This window comes from Antedon mediterranea, chromosome 5 (assembly GCF_964355755.1).
Source record: "Antedon mediterranea chromosome 5, ecAntMedi1.1, whole genome shotgun sequence".
In the NCBI taxonomy this organism is placed as follows: domain Eukaryota; kingdom Metazoa; phylum Echinodermata; class Crinoidea; order Comatulida; family Antedonidae; genus Antedon; species Antedon mediterranea.
In genome coordinates, this window is record NC_092674.1 from 6975982 (window position 1) to 6998279 (window position 22298).

The 22298-nt window shown below is 34.0% G+C and overlaps 1 protein-coding gene across 1 annotated transcript; it reads left to right on the forward strand.

Moving 5' to 3' along the window:
* The first annotated feature begins 4512 nt into the window (after window positions 1–4512).
* Window positions 4513–22062, forward strand: LOC140049089 (LON peptidase N-terminal domain and RING finger protein 1-like). Its single transcript, XM_072093913.1, has 11 exons — window positions 4513–5146; window positions 6598–6716; window positions 7247–7369; window positions 12568–12792; window positions 13405–13471; window positions 16221–16328; window positions 16796–16992; window positions 17424–17545; window positions 17677–17853; window positions 18087–18292; window positions 18802–22062. Exons 1-11 carry the CDS (start codon window positions 4849–4851, stop codon window positions 19086–19088), a joined length of 1929 nt encoding a protein of 642 aa, XP_071950014.1. The 5' UTR covers window positions 4513–4848; the 3' UTR covers window positions 19089–22062.
* Window positions 22063–22298: the final 236 nt, after the last annotated feature.

The following is a 22298-nucleotide window of genomic DNA, read 5'->3' on the forward strand; positions in this document are numbered from 1 at the left end:
CGTGGTTTTAGCAAATTCCGTCGATATTTATGTTAGAAATTATGGCACGCAATTGTCAGAATAACCATAGAGATATTATCTAGGCTGTGACTTACGGAAATATACATTATCGTATCCGGTAATATACATTATCGTATCCGGTATATATGTCTTCAATATTGTATCAATGGAAATATTATCGTAACTCGAATGCGCCTTAACTGTGCACATGAATAAATTATAAAAATTTAATGTTTTTTAAAAATAATTTATTCGTGTTAAGTATTATTAATTTCTTTTTTCCCCTCTTTGCGGTATTATCAAAAGCATATAAAAAACGTGTGCGTGCCAGTAAGTAATTCGTATTCACATTATAACTATAACATGATGTAATATATTATTAGCACGGATGTAAGCTAATAATAGTAGAACAGCCTTTGTTGACTATGTTGTAAATTGTGGGTTTTAATTGGGTTTCATCGAAGTACGTTGACCATAAATTGGAGTTTGACAATTTTATTTCGGCAAACTGTATTTCGAAAAACGGTATTTCGGCAAACTGTGTTTCTGCAAACTATTCCCGCAAACTGTATTTCGGAAAATTGTATTTCGGCAAACGATATTTCAGCAAACTGTATTTTCGGCAAATTGTATTTCAGCAAACTGTAGGCCTATTTTTGCAAATTGTATTTCAGAAAACTGTATTTCGGCAAAGTGTAGTTCAGCAAACTGTATTTCGGCAAACTGTATTTCGGCAAACTGGATTTCGGCAAAATGTAATTCAGCAAAATGTATTTCGGCAAAATGTATTTCGGTAAACTGTATTTCGGCAAACTGTATTTCAGCAAACTGTATTTCGGCAAACTGTGTTTCGGTAAACTGTATTTCGGCATAATGATGTTAACCAAAGACTGCCTTTTATTAAGACAGCTTCGGGAGGATGGCGGGTGTTGGTCTCAGTGTGATGGGTTAACTTTATAATTCCTAAATAAATATAGCGTTCATTCGTTCGTTCGTTCATTCATTTATTCATTCAATCAAATAACAATTAAAGACAAAGACATTTGCAGTTTTTTAAAAATAATAAATACATTAAATAAACATTTTAGCAATTATGGGAATTCTTCATGATTCATTCATTACCGACGTCGGCGGTACGTCCGTAACGACATATATAGAACATTTCATTCATTCCTGTAATCATTTCGAAGGATATCGTTCTACATATTATTATGCTTATCCAAAACGATCGATAAAACACGCTGCATATTGTTATATTCATTTCCTAATCGAATGATAATAAAATAAGGATAAAAACAGGAGAACAATAGGTGGTTGATTTTTAACATGGATATAGCAGTAAAACTAGTAATAATGATCCCATTGTCAAAGCCATGACAGTCAATGGAATTGATGTACATGTATAATTGAATTTAATACATTACTTACAACAGTATAGTAAAATATTTTTGGTTTTATGGACGTTATTAGGGCCTAAATTGAGAAGGGGAGCAGAGCATCCAAAATGAATTAATGAACTTGTAAAGCTCTGTCTGCACTATCAAACTTTTTGTGACAAAAAAGTGTGCCCATGTGCATATTTGCTTATTATTTTTGATAGTGTAGACATAGCTTAAAATTACTATTACTAACATTTGTATTAATTTTGTGACAGATACTTAATAATTAGTGTAACAACGTAAACACTCATGAGGCATTCGACCCCCCCCCCCCCCCCCCCACACACACACATATATGTCTATTGTTATCCAACAGAATTGGATACAACAATTGTATGTAAAAATTGTATTTAATGTTAATGTATTTTTCGGTCGATCGAAAACTGTGAAGCATGCCTACTACCAGGGGCCTTGGCCTAATCATGTGGTCTTTTATATCATTTATCAAAATATCTTTATTTTGCGGATTTACTTTTTTTACGTTATATAAACCTAAATACTCTTCAAAGATTTTTATTCTGGTGCTATTTCAACATTATATAATGATTATAAATTAATGGTTTACGAAGGTTATATATTAGTAACGTCCAATCAGTTTAGTCAAACATCCATTATTGTAATCTCTATTATATATAATACCGTACTATCGCATTATTAATTTTATGTTCAGTAAACTAAGCCTGATCACATAATGGACTACGTCCAAAACATACGTGAGTGACGAGTGCTCAGGTTTACAAAAAGCTTGATTCCATTTGGACGCAGCGCAAGGACGTAAGCGCAACGCAAGTAAAAATTGGTTCCCGCTAGTGACGCAGCGCAAGGACGTAGACGCAACGCAAGCGAGTTGACGAGTTGACGTTACGTCCTTGCGTTGCGCTCCTAGTGGGAATCAAGGTTAAATTTATGGATCACTGAGCTGTCGTCCATTGGTCAACTCGCTTGCGCTTGCGTCTCGTGCTAGTGGGAACCCGGAGCATAATGATGGTAAGCCTACGTATCGTAGGGCTACGTATTTTATTCGGCCACACGACCGAATCCGTGCTCAGCGTAAAGGAAGATTTAAAGCTTGACCGCTGATGGTTTGATTATTTCTATGATTATATTAAGGCATGGATAGCGACGATTGCGACCTTGCTAATTAAGACCGTAGCTATATATAGACACATGTAGGATGAAACCCATAATTAATTATGATAAAATAAAAAACCTAAAAAAGTATATGAAATGACAATATATTTTTCTTTATAGAACTGTACTCTCTTTAAGTAAATCTCTCTATTATGTAACAGAACACGGCCTATAAACACAAAACCGCTCAGCCATAAACTAGGCTACTTAGGACTGTCGTCCTCTATTTCACACGCACACAAAAAAAAAATGTTATATAACGTGCGTTGGATTTGGTGCCGTGTGCAGAACTGCCAAGCGATTAAGCATATCAACATAATCAACACGGGAACTATCTTGTTAAATGACTTAATAACTATATGTCATATCTCCATCGTGTAGACGTTGCATTTTGATGCGAATTTGCATTATGAATTGCATCGCATTGCTTTTTATAAGAGAGCCGTTTTAATGCATGGAGAGGACGAATTCATAGAATGAATTCCTGAGACTAATAAAGCTCTGTCTGCACTATCAAACTAGTTTGACAAAAAAGTGCCCAAATATGGTAGTGATATGCTTAAATATGGTAGTGATATGATCCATCCATCATATCCATGTATGGGCACATCACATTTTTTGTCACATAAAGTGTGATAGTGTAGACAGAGCTTAACTATGCAATATATAATGTTACATAACATTTTGCTCATTCGTCGTGGTGAGAACCAGTAATGTTCGCGATTCGATTTCACTTCGACAACGTGTGGACACTAGGCCTAGTAACTGTCTGCTGTGTCGGATTTTGTCCATTCTAAAGCGTGGTTCCCACTAGCGACGCAACACAAGGACGTAACGCAACGCAAGTGAATTGACCAATCACAAGCGATGGCTTATTCGCTTGCGATTGCTAACCGTCTATTTCGCTTGTCATTGGTTAAAACGCTTGCGTTGCGTTTACGTCCTTGTGTTACGTTCTAGTGGGAACCAAGCTTAAGGCTCCCTCCCACTTTAAATGTGACGACTTATTAATAAAGAACAATCATCTTAAACAATGCAACCAAGTGCGACGATTATTAAGTCACTCTTGTTAAGTGTGATTACGTCGTGGAGCAAAGCCATAAAGTACGTGAATCAACATTAACAATATAATCATCATTATCACAAAACCATTCAATTAATAAACTCTGATCATCATAAAAAAAATAACTTAGGGCCTACGTAAATCTTGCAAATGTATCTATCGTGTTGCGGGAACCAAGGTTAGATGGAAAATCATATAAATAAATACATTACTATGGATCTTTTTTATAGCTCCCGTAAAACAGAACATGACGATCCCATATCGCTCTTACGAAAAAGCCATATGGCCAGTTAAATCAATTTCCACCAGTCATCTTCCAGGCCTACAAAGCAAAGGTAAATAATAAATTGTCTTGTGCTGTGTATTAATTACCGTATTCAATTAAAAATATTATCTATTTAAAAAAAGACAATTATTATTTATTATGCAAGATTGAAATGCATTTTTTGTACTGTTTTTTATTATACTCAGAATCGAATTATAAAATAAATGCATTCAGCAAAAAAAAAACTTACATAACATGTTAGTTGTTACGTCATTGCTGTGTGTCGTGTGGCGTTGAATTTATACCCCTTGGGGAAAGGAAGATTTTTAATCAGAAGATCACACTCACTCTAATTTATATCATTAAATTTGGAAATCCCCGTTTTATCCCCAGGTATTTATAACCCATTGATTTATATTACGTAAGGAAATAAATACCGCGATATTGATTGCTCGTTCTCGTTGAATATTCATTGTTCACTGTTTTAATTATAAAGCCTACGAAAATATCCACCAATAGGATTGCGGGATTTCGCCACATCCCCCCCTCGTTATCGCTTCCGCATAATACAAGTTACATAACTTTGACGTCGTAGGCTTCATAATACACTGACATTTATTTATACGTTTAGTTGTTAAAATTGTCGATGGGATACAGAGTTAATACTGTCAGTTTTACGTAATATTACCATTTTAATATACTCTAGGCATACATAATCAAACCGGCGGCTAATACGGCTTGCCTGTTCATTCAGTGAGCTGTGAACTTACTACTACGGCCAGCCTAGCGTTTGAGATTTCCGAAGTATACTGAAAACGCACTGTGATTCGTCAAGGCATACGGCGACCAGTTTTTAATTGTTTTGGCGGAGATGGTTTACTATTATTCACCTGTATGGTTTAACCTGGTATTGGTATACTTTTAGTAATTTGTGCTGTTAAAGATCAAACATGTTTTGCTGTCTATTTTGTCATAATATTCTTTATGAACCGACAACTCTGATTTGTGGTCATACCTTTTGTAAGACTTGCTTTCTTGAACAAAATGAAAGACTTTGTAAAGTCTGTAAGCAATCTCATCAGGAGGATAAGTATCCAATCAAATTGGATGTTTTATTATGTGGACAACTACAAAAGTATTTTCCTTTTGCGTACAAAGCTTCTAAGTTTCGAACTCAAGGAAATTCTATGTTTAATGAGAAAAACTATGCTGAGGCAATCAAATTCTATTCTAAAGCTATGGAATTCGGTAAGTTTTAATTTAATTATTCATTTTTTTTTCAAACAAGAGTGAATTATTATAAAGCATAGAAAACTTTTTTACCATTATCATCCTTAATTTAAATTGTCATTTGAATTTCATTGCAAAAAATGTTTTATAAACATAAGTCCTCAATGGGCAATTTTTATTTATTTTTTAAAACTTTGTTTAAACAGCCGAGGCTGACATGCATGAGGCCCTAACACTTAAAACGATACAAATACGGAAAAACGAGAAAAAGAATAACAAAAAGAGAAAGAAACAGACCAATAAAAATATACATTTTGAAACCCTCAGGTACAGTGCCTGCCATAACATATTTAGGGGTGAGCTATTTTTTTAGTCAAACTATTAAATGATGGGTAGTGCATTTAGCAAAACAGTGCTTTATAAAAAACTGTCCCTGAAGGTTTCAAGACTTTGAGTATAATGGGACAATAGCACTTTATCATGTGAGGGGATGGAGATTGAAAGTACAACAACTCTAACTGCCATCATTGCTTTGTGTCCAAGTGGAAACCTGAAGTTGCATAGTATTTTCATGATCATTATCTTGTTATCAAATATTTTATATAAGCTTTGAATATAAATAGGCAATGTACATAAAGATGAACAAATAGACAGATAACTGCAGTTTGTTTTGTATGATAGTGACATTGGCTGGTCAGTTGTTTTATAACTAAAAGTAGCCTTTACACATCATATTAGCAAAAGCCTTCGTTAAAATTGTCGCACTACAGCACTTTTTTGTTTTGAAGTTTTTTAATGTATGGTATGCAGCTGCAGATCCAGAATTTTAAAATAGATGGGGATGGGACTCTTAGCCTAAAAATGGTAAAATGAAGTTCTGCAATTAACCCAATTTTTTTGCATTGTTATTTTTTTCAAAATTTAAGGTGGGGGGGGGGGGGGGGGGGGTGGGGGATTATTAAAGTACAGTCAGTATTGTCCTGGAAAACACATTTTGTTGTTCAATCTAGGCCATTTTAATTTCACGTAATAGTTACCATTGGTCATTCTTTACCTATAAAAGAGACACTTGGATAGGGGTTCCTGTTTACACGGGAAGTCCCGGTATTGTGTCCCCTAAATAGAGGTGTCAGATGGAAGGGATTCTGCTGTAATTTTTCTTTTTAATTTCAAAATTTTTTTCTTCTATATTTTTGTATTTATATGCTGTTGGATTATTGTGTACTATCACAAACTTGTTTAAAAACAATCAATGTTGATTGAATGAGTTTTACTGTACATCAGTCTCCTGAAGAAATAAAGTTTATATATATCAATTATTGGATCAGAAAAATAATTACCTGATAATCCAATGTGGTGATCTCTGTTTATTAAACATAACCTCATGGCATTGTGTGTCATATACTTGTGTCCTTTTTCACAATTACCATAGCGCGGGATTGTTTTAAGTTTCTTTTTGTGTTTTTTAGTACCTCTAAACAATCTTAATATGTCAATTGAAAGCGCAAAAGAATATTTTGAAGATGCTGTGAAACAAGAGGACGAAACATGTCACCTTCACCCCATGTGGCCAATGGTACGGACAAAATAATGTGTTTTATGTGGTTTGTATTTAGTAGTTCTTGATACAAAATTGTTTAGAGTTAAGTTCAGTGGGGGATCCAGGATTTGGAAATTGGTGTGAAGGGGACGAGGGTGTCAACACCCAGTGCTGGTTTACCCAAGGCCTAACAAAAGTGAATTCAATTCAATTTCTTTTATTTCGCAAAAAAACATTCATCCCTATCAACAAACGTACAAACAGAAAAAGAAAAAAAAGAAAGTCGCAAACTCTAAGCTTAAATATACAGTACAGAAAGAAATTACTGCTTCGTATCTACGTGTAGACTTTCGTAGCCTACGCGTAGGTAGATCGTAGGTCATTGTTCTCTCCTACGATGTATTGTTCGTAGCCTACGATGTATTGTTACTGTATAGGATACTTCTCCATCTACAATACATTTTTGCGTTATGTTTGCAAACACAAGCATCTAAACTTAACCCACATACAGGAAATATTATATCTTTGCATTGTCATATTCAGATCTTTAAATACAAAATTTTTCTTTTATTTGGTAGTCATGCTTTAGACGAGGATATGCAATGATGCTGGCAGGAAAATACAAAGACGCGCTGTTGTCGTTTCTTCAATGTCTGTCGTTGGATTCTGACCTCTCAAGTGCAACCAAAATTCTAGCTAAGGTAAGAAACGGAAAATAATGTTCATATAAAGGCACAGTAAAGGTAAAGGTCCCGTATTCAATTCTGAGCATGAAGGGTAATGAGCTGTTTTGAGCTCATTTTACTTAAGCCTTGGCATTATTGATAGGGTGGCCAGATCCTAAGCCTTGGCATTATTGATAGGGTGGCCAGATCCTAAGCCTTGGCATTATTGATAGGGTGGCCAGATCCTAAGCCTTGGCATTATGTGGTAGGGTGGCCAGATCCTTTCCACGCCGCCTTATCAACCAGGTACTCATTTACAGCTGAGTAGACTTGGAGTTGTCGGGAAATGAGGTCTCTCTGTATGACAGTCAAGTGTCCTAACCACTCAACTACCCAACTCCTTTTCATGTACTTCAGCACTATCGTTTTAGTTACAATGTTCATTTTACTTTTTTTTCTCTTTTTAATTGTTTGTTGTTTGTAAATAGTTGTGTATACTGAAACGGCCCTTTTAAAAACTATAGTAGTGATCAAGTTTTCCATTTTCAAATAAAGTTATTATAATAACATCTGTACTATCCAGATCTTTAAAGTGATGTGTACCCCTATAAGCGGACACTGTTGGGTCCCGAAGGTGACCCTTAATAGTTGAAAACAGATTAGCAAAGAAAAATAAGGACAAAGAAGAGATATTTGAAGATGAAATGCTCTTTGTTTGAGGATGAACCATAAAAATGAGTTTTTGTCTGATCAAATATTTGTCCAAGTGGCTAATTTTGACTAAAGGTCATTTTCTATGATAATTACAAATGTTTGAGACAAAAGCAAATTTGTGTTGTGACGTCGACGATATTCATATTAAAACCTATATTAAATTTTTTTAATAAATATTGTTAAAAAGTAATATTTAATTTGGTTTGTATACACTGATGATTTCTTAAATTTGTAAATTTTTGGATAATGCGAGAATAATTATTTAAAGTTAATTAAACATTAATTCGTCAGTCAACTCACTATTTGTCAAATGAAATCTTAATATACAGTATTAGTGTAAAAAAAAAATTCTAATAAGTTGATTTAAAAAAAAATAAATTTACACCTTCAAATTATTAATTTTTTTATTTAAGCAACGTACTAAAACATTGAGATGAATCTGTTAAATATCACATTCACCATTTTGAGAATGTTGAAAAAATAGTTAATAGTATAGAAGAACATCTCATAGAAACATCTATATATTATTACACATTATTTGGCCTTAGATACTCAGGCCCATGGTTTAGCAATTATAAGGGGCCCATCCAATGCTGGATAGTTACATTGGGACCAGTGTTCGCTCATTTACGCTTCATTACGCCGCTTTATTTAATGCTTTGTTATGACAGTGAGTGGTTTAGTGGTTATGATGCTTTGCTACCATTCTAAGAGTCCTGGGTTCAAGTCCTGTCATATGTCAGGATTTTTTCTCATGACAATTTGCAACTCCACTCCCAAAGACTTGTAATATTGGTTTATGTAGAGCATCTTGTGTATATGTTTGTCGTGTGAACAGGAGAGCCACCTTTGAGAGAAGGATAGTGATTGAGTTCACTTGTGGTTATCCTTGGCAATTTGCCTAAAAATTGAATAAAATAATAAGAATAAAAAGACAGCATAGGCCTACAGTGCCATCGAACAAATGTTCTTGAACATTTTTGATTTATTGTCCCAAGTGCACTGGAAGTTGTACAGTAGATTATAAACTTATATAACTTACTTTTATGGTCACAAAACATCCAATCATGCTTCATTACAGTAACCAATCATATTTAAGAACTGTCTAATGTTGTTGAAGAAACAGCCAGTTAATATCTGATACTACAGTCTGTAACAAAATTATACACAAATTGGCCAATCATGCTTTAATATAAAAAAAACCCAGTCGGTCCAATCATGTTAAAGAAACAGTTAATCACATAACCGCTTTTAACTTTCAATACTTATATAATTGTTTATTGAAAGGTTAAACAGTTATATAAGTGATATTGAAGTATACATGATTACAGTGTAAAAAAGCTATTGTTTGTGTTATATAAATATATATATATATAATCCTACAATAGAACCCTTTCGTTTAACTCCTATTAAAGGGACACTTTGATGTGTCTTCTTATTCCGCTGCAAGAAAATAACCCCAAATTTCTTAGCAGCAGAAACAGTTTTCAGTAAGCGCTTAAATACTGTAGCAGTGTGAAAATAACTGTTAAAACACCCAAGTGGGGTTAGAACGGACTTTTAACAGGTCATCGCTATGCACCTTTTAACTGCAGTGCAAAATAACAGTTATTTGATTAACAGCTGTAGTATCTTCATGGTTTGATCACCTCATCGCATTGCATTTTGGGTAATGTTATTACATTTTTTGTCAACGACCAGCCACAACATTAAATGATTATTTGGGATCACAAATTTAGGAGAAATGCGGTCTTTCTAAAAATTATATTTCTAAATAGAATATTCCGCGGTTTAATAAGCTTTTAAGGGTTTTAATAGATTTATTATTGTAACGTGAAATACTGTATAATTGCAAGATAATAGTCGTCTCAACTTGCTATAATTATTTTCAGTACTGTGGTCATGATCAAAACTTACTGTAGTAAATTAAACAGTTCACATGGTTTTTTTTTGTGTCACATAGTACGGTATTTCTGTTTATATGTTTCTGAGCGTGTGCAGAAAAAATGTTCACTTCGATAACGAAAGATGATTGAACACTACGCTCATTTTTCGTGCCAATATTGACAGTTGGAGAAAACCTGAAAGTATACAGTTTACCCCTTAGGCAACTGTTTTCAACCAATATGGCACTTTTACATAACCAATGTAATGGAGTTACATAAGCTCTGCGTATGAACAGTGATTTAGTACATAAGTGGAACATAAAATCTGTATCAAGGATGGTTTGATTTAATAGTCTACTAACCTTTTATCTTTTGAAAGTTCTACTAATTAGATTTAAAAACAGAGCAATTTCATAATTGTTCATCAAAAGTAAAGGTCAATTTATGTAAACTAATTTATTTAATTAATTTTGATAGTGCAAAATGCATGTGAAAAGTTTAGGAGATTAAAAAATGATTCATGATTTATTTATTTATTTCAACTGATGATCCATCTAGCCAAAGCTGATCATATTACACACTCAGAATAAAACAATTTGAATATAACTAATAATAACATTCATGGTATAATGATAGAAATCTTTAAAAAGGATTTCAAATAAAATGTCATTGAAAATTAATTGGCCATTTGAGAAGATAGTTTTTAACAAAATAATTACATTTTTATTTGGATGAGGTGAGAGACATTAGGTATTAATAGGACTACTGTATGTAAGAAAATATCAAATTAAAATGATGTATAAATTATATAAACTACATTATATAATCAATAACTGCAATTTTTATGTTAAATCAAATGACTACTGTATTTCTTTCTTTTTTTTAAGTGGGGGGGGGGGGGGGAATGTGTATAAGGTGGGGACCAACTACTTTATTTAATGTGGCCTTGTACATTCAACCTCAAATTAAATCCCAAAGATATCCATCACTATTGATATTCATTTGTTAAATTACTATTGAATTAAAATTATATAACCTACTGTATCAGGGTCACAAGAGGTCATTTGGATCTATTACAACAATCAGGCACAATGACACAGTTATATAACTTATTACAGGAGGAAAACAACCATAGTGTATTGTTTAATATAGCAAGATTTATTAAAATTATGTGTACAGTACCAAATAGTTTTTAAACATAAAAGATATAAAGGGTATTAAATATGTTTCTGGGAAAAGAACATAAAAGATTATTTCAATTTATTGTCATTTGCATTAAAATATACAGAGATTATGTTTGCTTTGAGATATTCAAAAATAGATAAATGAAAAACTAACAAACACAATTTCAAAGTGCCACATCACTGAAGCATTCATACAATATGTTAATGTTTGAATTAAATCATCCCCCACCCCTTCCCCCACCCACTTTCCCTCCCCCCCCCCCCCCCTTGGTTAACATAATATCATGCAGTAAGTCATCAACAGTAATAATAGAAAAAATATACAATATTTCCTATCCGTAAAACCTGCAGTGATAATTGCACAATTTAACACTAAGGCCTACCAGTAAAATATTATACATATATTGATAGCCAAGATTGGGGTATCGTTGGGTATTTGTTGACATGTCTTTTAAGGCTTATTTGCCCTCAATCCAATCTTAATTTTTGGCTGATTCAATATTTTACATTAGATGTATACTCATTTATAAAAAGTTTGTTGTCCTTTATGTTTACATTAATTTTAATTGTCAGGCAAGTTTAATTATGTCTGACATTAATGTGTTTTCTCGGTAATGTGTTTAATTCAATGGAAATTCATAGTTACTATAAATAACATTATCGATATACTGTACAGTATGATATCATAATATAGATTTTATTTCAAAGTATCTCTAGAATGTAGTACTGTATTTGTACTGTCAAGTATATATAAAAAGGATGAGCAATTGATTTTCTCTGTAACATGGTTTTTCATTGGGTAAGACACCCCATACGTCAGGATGTAGATTAAGTTCTGTCTAAACTATCAAACTTTATGTTACAAAAAAATGTGATGTGCCCAAATATTGTAGTGAATGCTTAAATTGAATGCTTAAATATGGTAGTGATATGGGCACATCACATTTTTGTCACATAAAGTTTGATAATGTCAGACAGAGCTGTAGACAACTATTCACAGCAATGGCAAAGAATGGCCACTGATTGTTTCAATTTAGGATTTTTTTTGAGAATTCAATGGTTGGTAGGCCAAAAATCTTTTTCTTTTCAGAACTAAATAAAAAAAGAAAAAGTACAATAGATTATTATAAAATGAGAGAGTATCTGTAAAAGTTATCAATTTCCAAATGCAAAAATTGTCGAATTTGACAAAATGTTGTAACCAAATATTGTAGTGATATGCCCAAATATGGTAGTGATATGCCCAAATATGGTAGTGATATGCCCAAATACGGTAGTGATATGACATCATCATGTCCACATATGGGCACATAACATTTTTTTGTCACAAAGTTTGATAGTGGTGAGGAGTGAGAGGGAGATCTTATTCAATTTCAACATAATAATTCTCAAAACAATGAATGATTATTATTAATTGTATAATTATTATATTAATATATGATTTTTAAAGGTATTTCAGAACATACTAAAACCAATTCCAGCATCAGAAGGCTTGACTTGTTCAGAAACAATAAATAAAGAGATTGAAAGCAAGGTCTACGCATGTACTGCCTCTCCAATTGCATCGCACGGATTTGATGACCTTTCGTTAGCGATTTCAATGAGTTTACACCAAGTGGATTGTCTATCAAGTACCGAATTTAAGAATTTCATTTCTTCTGAAGATATTTCTCAGGTAAAACATATTTTATTGCAATGGCATGTTTTTTTTATTGGTTTTGGGTTTGCATACTAGCCATTTGGTTAACATCCTAGTTCCAGTTTTCCTTCTGGAACTGACGAGCCACTAAAGCTCACAAACCTAAAACAAAGTCTGTAATGAATCATCCTACAGCAGCTTTGAGTGCTACCTACTCACTCTTCCATATAGGCATATATCAATGAATAAAGATCCAGCAAAGTAGGCCTAATAATTAACTAGCCTAGGGCCCTAGCTAGTCTAAAGCTCTGTCTACACTATCAAACTTTGTGACAACAAAATGTGATGTGCCCATATATGGACATGATGATGTCATATCACTACCACATTTAAGCATATCACTACCATATTTTGGCACATCACACTTTTTTTGTCAAACTAGTGTGATAGTGTAGGCAGAGCTTAAGAAAAGAAAACACATTCATTTGATTACTCTAGGCCAGTCTCTTAGCTAGGCCTACCTATTTTTTAAGGTGGATTTAGGTGCCGAGCTTAACCTATTTTGTGTGGTAATTGGCTGCCCAGGATCTACATATGTGACACTTTCAGTGCGGCTAATTGATCATGAATTTGAAATTTATTTTATAGACCTCTGAGGAAAAAGGAGTAGCTTGTGAAGCAGCAAGTGAAACAATTGAATTCACAAAAAATAAAGGTAGGGCCTACAGTAGAGTGTTTTTATCTTAAATCTTCTAAATAGTTTTATGAGTACCAGAGGGAAATTTGTTATCGCTCAGGACACATTTTATAGTCAATAAGCTTTTTTCAATTAGTCAAAATAACCTAAACAAAATATTTTTCTCAGATGTCCAAGCCCATTCCTTAAGTTAACAAGCACGAATGTGCAATACTCGGGTACAGCGAAAGAAGCTGTAATGACGTCATAAGACCGGATGTAACGTCACATACACATCAATAACCGCGCTATCAAATACGGCTATACGGTACCATCTTCGAGACGTGAATATGGCTGCATCCGGTTTGAAATTTAAAAATCCGGCTCTATAGCTTAGAGGACATGTCCCTGTAGTATATTCATGCTAAATCCGAGCTCAATACTACAAAGATAAGGGAGGAGTAATACTTTATAAATCGCACTTTTTGCTCAATAGTGTCCGGATGGAAGAAGAAGAGGAAAAGATGAGAAAGTCCTAGACTCAGGTACCCCGAGTAATAAAACGAGATATACTCTATATCATATTACGTATACAGTATATTTCACCATAAAGTTAAAGAAAAATAGGTTTTGCCAGGGCTCGAACCGGGACCTTCTGCGTGATAAGCAGACTTGACAACCACTACACTACGAAACCTCTTACACTAAATATGTGGGTTACCCAAAGTTTTTTAATCCATTTAAATTACAAATAAATATGGTAATAAGCACAAAGCAAAATAAACATGTGTAAAAGTGATAATTACCGATTACACAAAATAAGTATTTAAAAAAATAATAAAAATAAGATATACTGTGTATAATTATCATATTTCGTATACAGTACTTTTCACCATAAAGTTTTTAAAAAAAAGGTTTCGCCCCCGGGCTCGAACCAGGTACCTTCTGCTTGTTAAGCAAGCGTGATAACCACTACGCCAAGAAGCCGCATATAACTACATAACGCTGTGGTGTGTGTCACACATTGTGGCTTCTTAATTAAACAAATTAATTAACAAAAAAGCACGAATGTGCGATACTCGGGGTACAGCAAAAGAAGCTGTAATGACGTCATAAGACGGGATGTGACGTCACATACACATCAATAACCTACCAAATACGGCTATATGGTACCATCTTCGAGACTTCATATGGCTGCATCCGGTTTGAAATTTAAAAATCCGGCTCTATAGATTTGAGGACATGTCCCTGTAGTATATTCATGCCAAATCCCAGCTCAATACTACAACTAATAAGGGAGGAGTAGTACTTTAAAAATCGCACTTTTTACTCAATAGTGTCCAGATGGACGAAGAGAAGATGAGTAAGTCCTAGACTCGGGTACCCCGAGTAAAAAGAAGTTGTTGATAAGAAGTTTTTTGTTTAAACTTTAGGTGACAAAAAAATGTGATGTACCCATATGAACATGATGATGTCATGGTCATATGTGGGCATATCACTACCATATCACTACCATATTTGGGCACATCACACTTTTTTTGTCAAGCTAGTTAGTGTAGGCAGAGCTTAAAGCACTGTTTAAAAAAATTTATGCTATTACTGTGAATGCAAAATGCATTGACATGATTTCTATATATTTGATACCAGTAAGTTTTGTCAAATTGGAGATATAAACGATAAAACAAATTGGCAATGTAATGAAATAGTTTTATGGTCATACTAAATTTTCTTGATAGTAGCACTGGTAGTGCTAGTAATTTTGCACAGCTGCATCTTTGTTCTTCATATCACTACTGTACCATATTTGGGCATATCACTACCATATTTGGGCATATCACTACCATATTTGGGCATATCACTACCATATTTGGTACATATCACTACCATATTTGGTGCATAACTAAAAGCTTTGTGAACCACTGTGTTAATGTGAAAAACTGTTGCAACAATTTCAAGCCAGGCCTAATATAAGTTTTGAAGATCTGTTTATACCTTCAGGACCCAGCAAAGTGTCCCCTTAATAGGAGCTGTAGTGTTAAAACATATGCAGGGGACAGCTTCAAGACCCAAAAAAAGTGTCCCCTTAATAGAGGTGTCACCTGAATAGTGGTAACAACAAACATAATGTGATGAATTGGATTAATTGTGTATTGAGGGCGCTGCGTAGTCATTCTGTAATTGGAATACAGGTGACACTGTGTGATAAAAGACCGTGCGTAAGCAGAGCGGGTCTTTTGTTCGTTGTGTTTCAGGCTCTCGCTATGTTACAGTTTTGTTTGAGAGTTCTGTTGTTATGTTCTTATTTTGGAAGTACTAAGCTTAACTTGAATATGTATAAGCAACTGATTTACCATATGTTAACTATAATCATGCTTACAATTAATGAAACTTGCATTTACAATATTTATCTTAGTTTTGCTCGATCGGAAGTATAATAATCAGGAGTTGTTATCTTGTTATAACGAGTTGATGCTGTGTCTACGTTTGTTTTGCAGTAAAGTGTCCTCAAGCGTGGTTCCCACTAGCGACGCAACACAAGGACGTAATGCAACGCAAGTGAATTGACCAATCACAAGCGATGGCTTATTCGCTTGTGATTGCTAACTGTCTATAACTTCGCTTGTCATTGGTTAAAACGCTTGCGTTGCGTTTACGTCCTTGCGTTACGTTCTAGTGGGAACCAAGCTTTAATAAGAGTGTCCTCTCTAAAGGGGTTCTACTGGTACTGCTTCATCTAAATGTCAGAAGATCTATAAAACTCATTTCTTGTTTGAACTGTAATTTCTAGATACTGATGAACTCTGTAAAGTGTACACACAACGAAAACGTAGACATTCTGAACCAATAATTGGGAATTTGTCATCACCAACGATATCAGTCAAAATGAAATCATCTAGTGAGTATTTGATTTATTATACTTAATTATATTTAATTGTAAAGCTTGGTTCCCACTAGCGACGCAACATAACGCAACATAAGCAAATGCCCTTCCAATAATTGTGTTTGCCCCCGTCTGCGTGAAATCAAACCTGCTTGTTGCCTGTCAATGTTAGCATGCCTTTGACCTGGTTAATCCCACGTATGAGTATACGCTGTACTAAATTTTCCATTATTCTTTTGCCTTGCGTTGTTGCGTGAAATCAATCAGATTTGATTTCCTGTAGCAATGTTTGCAGCAATGTTGCGTCGTCGGTTCCCACTTGTGATTACAACAAAACTTCGCGTCAAAACGTCGCTGCGTAAATGCCTAGATTTGATTGTTTTAATTGCTATATCATTAGAATGAGTATTCTACTGTTTATGTTATCTGTATGCTCAAATGAACCCTGTTAAAATGATGCTAGTTGTCTTTCTTTCATTTAGAAACAAGCCTTAGAGGTGAACAGAACGTGGTCCCAGACAATCTTTTGAATCATAGCGACTATGATTGTATACTGTGCTTTCGTCTTCTCCATGAACCAGTTACAACGCCTTGTGGTCACACGTTCTGCAAAGGGTGTCTAAATCGATGTCTGGATCATAAACCACAATGTCCTTTGTGTAAAGACTCTTTAACTGAGGTAAAGAATGTAGAAACAATTGGCATACATCGATGATTCACTACTAAAGGCCAATTTATACAGACGAGTGGTGACGGTAATAAAAATATAGAATCTATGTTATTCCTTATGAACATTTACACAAAATGTGGAGTGGATGGGTGGTTCCCACTCAGGATAGATACAGATCCTACATGGGACAAGCTACGCGCTTTTTCCCCCGCTTACCGTTATCGCTCGTCTGTGTAAAGTTGCGTTTACAGTGCTTGGTCTGAGGCTAGGAATGTTTATAGTTTGGGAAAACCTTATTTTTCAAATGAATCTATGGACTAGATAGAATATAGTCTAGATGTGTTTCGTCACCATCTGTGGCAAGGAAACTCAAAATCTATGTAGTCATAGAGTCTGAGACAACCAAATACAAAACTAAAAATTAGCACTTGTTTTTACAGTTTTTAGCTGAAAAGAATCTGTCTGTTAACATATTAGTAACAAAAATTCTGAAGCAGTACTTTGAAAAGGATGTTCAAGAACGTGAAGAGACATATGTAAAAGAGTTGACAGAATTCCGTGGGTAATGAATATTCAAATTTGAAATTGCTCTTTTTTCTACTGCTTCTAAGTATGTGTGAGCTTCAAAATTCTACATGATACAAAAGACATCAAGATAAAATAAAGGCTTATTCTTTTGTTCATTTTTTACAGTGCCTGTAGCCGCGAAGAGAAGGAAACTGTGATTCCGATATTTATATGTACGATTTCCCTTCCCTCAATACCTTGTCCATTGTACATATTTGAACCCCGCTACAAATTAATGATGCGGAAATGTGTTGAGTCGGGATCCAAGCAGTTTGGAATGTGTATACCAATACAAGGAAATGGGTGAGTAATTGAAGTGGTGTGCACGTTGAATTAAAAGGGAATGTGGCTATAGAGGGCAGCACTGAAATAATAATGATAATAAACATGTAGTACTGTGTGTGTTTTCTCAAATATGGTAGTGATATGCCCAAATATGGTAGTGTTATGACATCATCGTGTCCATATATGGTCACACCACATAAATCTTGATAGTGTAAACATAGCTTAAGCCTGAACATGCACTATACATGAAAAATCATTTTGAACAATATTCTGATTGTGTTTTATAGATTTTCAGAGTATGGCTGTATGCTAGAAATACAAGAAGTACTGGTATTATGTGATGGGAGGTCTGCGATTAAAACAATTGGAATGCGCAGGTTTAAAGTTATCTCAAGAAGTATGCGAGATGGATACAATACAGGAAAGGTGCAGTTTATCAAAGATGAAGAGCTACAAGGTTTGCTATTAAGCTGCTAGCTCAGCACACAATGTTTATTAAAATTGAACTACTTAACTACCCAACTTCATTTACTGCGAAAAATTGCATCGTCTCAATCAGTACCACAGAGATCGGTGATAATACACAACTAAATACACACTGTACTCGAAAATAATGGCATATTCAGTGATTCGTCTTTTTGTTAAAACATCAATATAGTTAAGTAGCCTAAGTAATAAAAATGTTTTATCAAACTAGTTCTTTTGATCTTGGACTTTGTGTTCTAATAAAAATATGCGTTTTGAAAAATCATTTACTTACAATTAAAATTTTACTTAGAAAATGCTTGAATGAATATTGGCTTACAAGAGTGGAGTTGTTTTGTGTCAACTCCACTCTATGCATACGGTACATGCATTATTCGTTTTAGGATTTGGAATAAGGAGAATGAATCTGTTTTAGTAAGAGTGTGTTTGAATTTGGCTTCACCTGCAATTTATATAAAAATAATATTTGCTCTTTTTTAGATGATGAAATTGATGAGGTAACTGAATTACAACAGTCAATTTATGAACAAGCTGCAGATTGGTTCAACAGGCAGAGGTCAAGATTCAGGTCACAGGTTATTGAACACTACGGAACCATGCCTGCACTTCCTGAGAGTCTGCAAGGATTATCAGATGGACCGGATTGGATTTGGTGGATTATAGCTATTACACCAATGTTTGATCATGAAAAGTTGCAATGTTTATCAATGAGGACAATTAGAGAACGTCTTTTGTTTATCCAAAGATCTATACTGCAAAACCATTGATTGAAAACTTTAGCTTTACACCAGGTGATACATCTAACCTGATAGTAGGGAGCAGAACCATTTGTTGAGCTCAAGTCAAGATTTTTACAGTGCAGGGCCAGAGCAAGCATAAGCAACTGGAGAAAAAGATATATTTAGGCCTAGCCTAATAGATAAACGTAATTTGTCTGCTGGCTACAGTAGGTAGTATTGGCCACAATATTGTCCACAAAAAGGGCTAGTGCATGCGTAAGCAACTGACTGACTATTGGCCAAAAAATTGTTAGGTCTATTTACCAGCACTTTTGCTACTGATCTCCAGGTATAAATGGGTATTTTCCTACAAACCCCCCTGGCTATGGGCTTGTGCACTTAAAGATTTTAAGGTGATACCTTACCTCATGGAGCTGTATGTCTGGAGTAGAGAATTGAGGATTTTTTAGAGTGAGATGTCTTACCAGATGAAGTTTAGAGCAGCTAAATATTTGTTGTATTCTTCCAATAAAAAGAAATGCAAGTTTAGTATTTTCTGAAAGGGTCATGTGTTGTTACAAGAGACCTTTCGTTTCGCCACTAGACCACATAGCTGTCAAAGAAAATGGTTATTCTTTGCATGTTCAGTAACATATGAGTTAAGCTATGTCTACACTATCAAACTAATTTGACAAAAAATATGTTTGATGTGCCCAAATATGGTAGTGATATGCGAGAACATATGTCTATATATGGGCACATCACATTTTTTTGTCACATAAAGTTTGATAGTGTAGACAGAGCTTAAGGCGTTTAATCTAGTGGCATGGTCGTAAAAATAAGAGGTTGTTTATGACTTGCATAATGAAACGTTACAAAATGAAGTATTAACAGTTGAAATCCGTCCTTAGCCAAGTGCGCCATTTTTCTTTAAACCCAATTCCCTTGTTTGTAAATGGTGAAACATGAGTAAAAAACTATTACAGGGCCAAAATATAAATCGAGGGTGCTATAGTAATAGACTCATGCATACAATATCTACTTACAATTACAGAAAACTGGGGATTAGGTATATCTGCACATTTTTATCTTAAAATTGTTTGTTTTTTCTGACTCCATAACTTAACATGGACCACTTAGTGTTTTGTTTAACCCTTGAATTCTCATCAGTGTAGGATTGGTTGGAGGTAATGAGTGGGTGTAAGGGGCCCTAAAAATTATACAAACTTGTTTATATTTAAGTAGCCAAAATTCACAAGTGCCCAGCTCAGGTGGATCCCTCCTGGCTTCCACCTATGTCATTCCTCTCTGATGTTTGCAATATTATTTGATTATACAATATATTATGCTACAGGTATATGAAAAAGAAAGAATAATTTAACAAAGTTATTTATATGACTATGTTAAGACAGTCTCAAGTATTATTTATAAAGGTACAGTACTAATATTTAATACTTATACATCTCATTCTGATTAAAACTATTTTAGTTAATGATTTTGGTATAATGAGACTGTATAATAGTATGTTGCCTTCACTATATGCATCAATTCAAAGGACAGACCCACTTTATTTGATGATGAGCTCATCTGGCTTCACTTGCGGCCCAATTTCATATTTAACTGAGTGGCCTTATGTCCCTCCATTAGTAAATGTTGAATTAATTTGTACAGTTTTTTATCAAATACGTGATATTAAGATTCAACATGAAATGATACAAAAAGGTCTTTTATTTGGGGTAGCGCCCCCTCTGAGCAGATATGACTAAATATATTTAAACAAAGGTAATACAAATGGGACACCATGTAACATAATTACGGATAGTCCCATGAACTGATTGCATGATAAGGGAGTGTGGTGCAGTGTGTTGGACGTTGGACTACTGATCGTGAGATTGTGGTTCAAATCCAACTCTGCCGCATTGCTTGTATCCTTAGGCAAGATACTTTACTTACGTTTGCCTCTCCACACCCAGGTGTATAAATGGGTACCCATTATGGGAGTATGTTTCCATACGTGTTTGATGCAAAACTGACTGGGGTAATAATGTTCAGCGCTTAGAGGTTTCACAACATTAGGCGCTATATAAAACCAGAATATTATTATTATTATTAAAATGCCTCTGATTGGATTCGAATCTGCGTCTTCTCACCGATATATTATACAGTACGTGTATATATGAAGAGGTTATGGCAAAGAAGCAAATAATTAATTATTAATTAATTGATAGTAATAAATTGTCTTGGGCATTTCGTTTTTATAGTTAGGTTATTAATTTACAATAAAGTACACAGTATTATTAATGTTACTACTGTATTGTAGTAATTTTGTTAAAAATAAACTATAAGAACTTAATTCTTTTATATTTTAAGTTTATATAGAGTATTTTACAATTTTTATATAGTTGCTGTATTTGTGAGAGTAGTATTAGTAGAACACCTATCAAGGGACACCTTAAGGACCCAACAAAGTTTCACCTTAATTGGGGTGTCCCTTGAATAGGGGTTGGCTGTAGTTAAAACATTAGTTGTGTTTCCAAAGGATGTGAACTAAACATTGGATACACACTATTAGTTGAGCATATCAATGATTTACAGAATAGGGACTTACTTATTTTATTATTATTGCCAGCATGAGCTAGAATGTACATTTTATTATCTTATAAGTAACAAACTAAACTTCCATCTTCTATTTAAAGCTCTGTCTACACTATCAAAAACTAGTTTGTGTACAAAAAAATGTGATGTGACCATATATTAAACACGATGATGTCATAACACTATCATATTTGGGCCTATCACACTTTTTTGTCACATAAAGTTTGATAGTTTACATGGAGCTTAAGAAACTTTCTAATCTGCATCAAAATATATTAAACATGCAGTCAATCTCCCACCAGATATAAAATATGTAAATTTATTTGTCAATATTTATATAATGGACTTAGTACATACTGAATGAAGGAAGATGATTAGCATTATTTTGCATCAGGAGTTGTAAATCTAAATAAAAGAAAATAAATTATGTCAAGTTTTTACTGTTTGATTTATTTGTATGTAAAACAAAAAGAAAATTTTATTCAAAACATATGTCTACTTAAAAGTAGGTAATACTATGTTCTGTTGAAAAAAATAAAATTATTATGTAATATTTTTTCTTACAAAATGCAGACAACTTAAGTAAAGTAAATAGCGCCACCATATTCTTATCTACCTGCGTTCTGACTAAACCCGGTTACTAACGTCTAAACCGGTGATAAG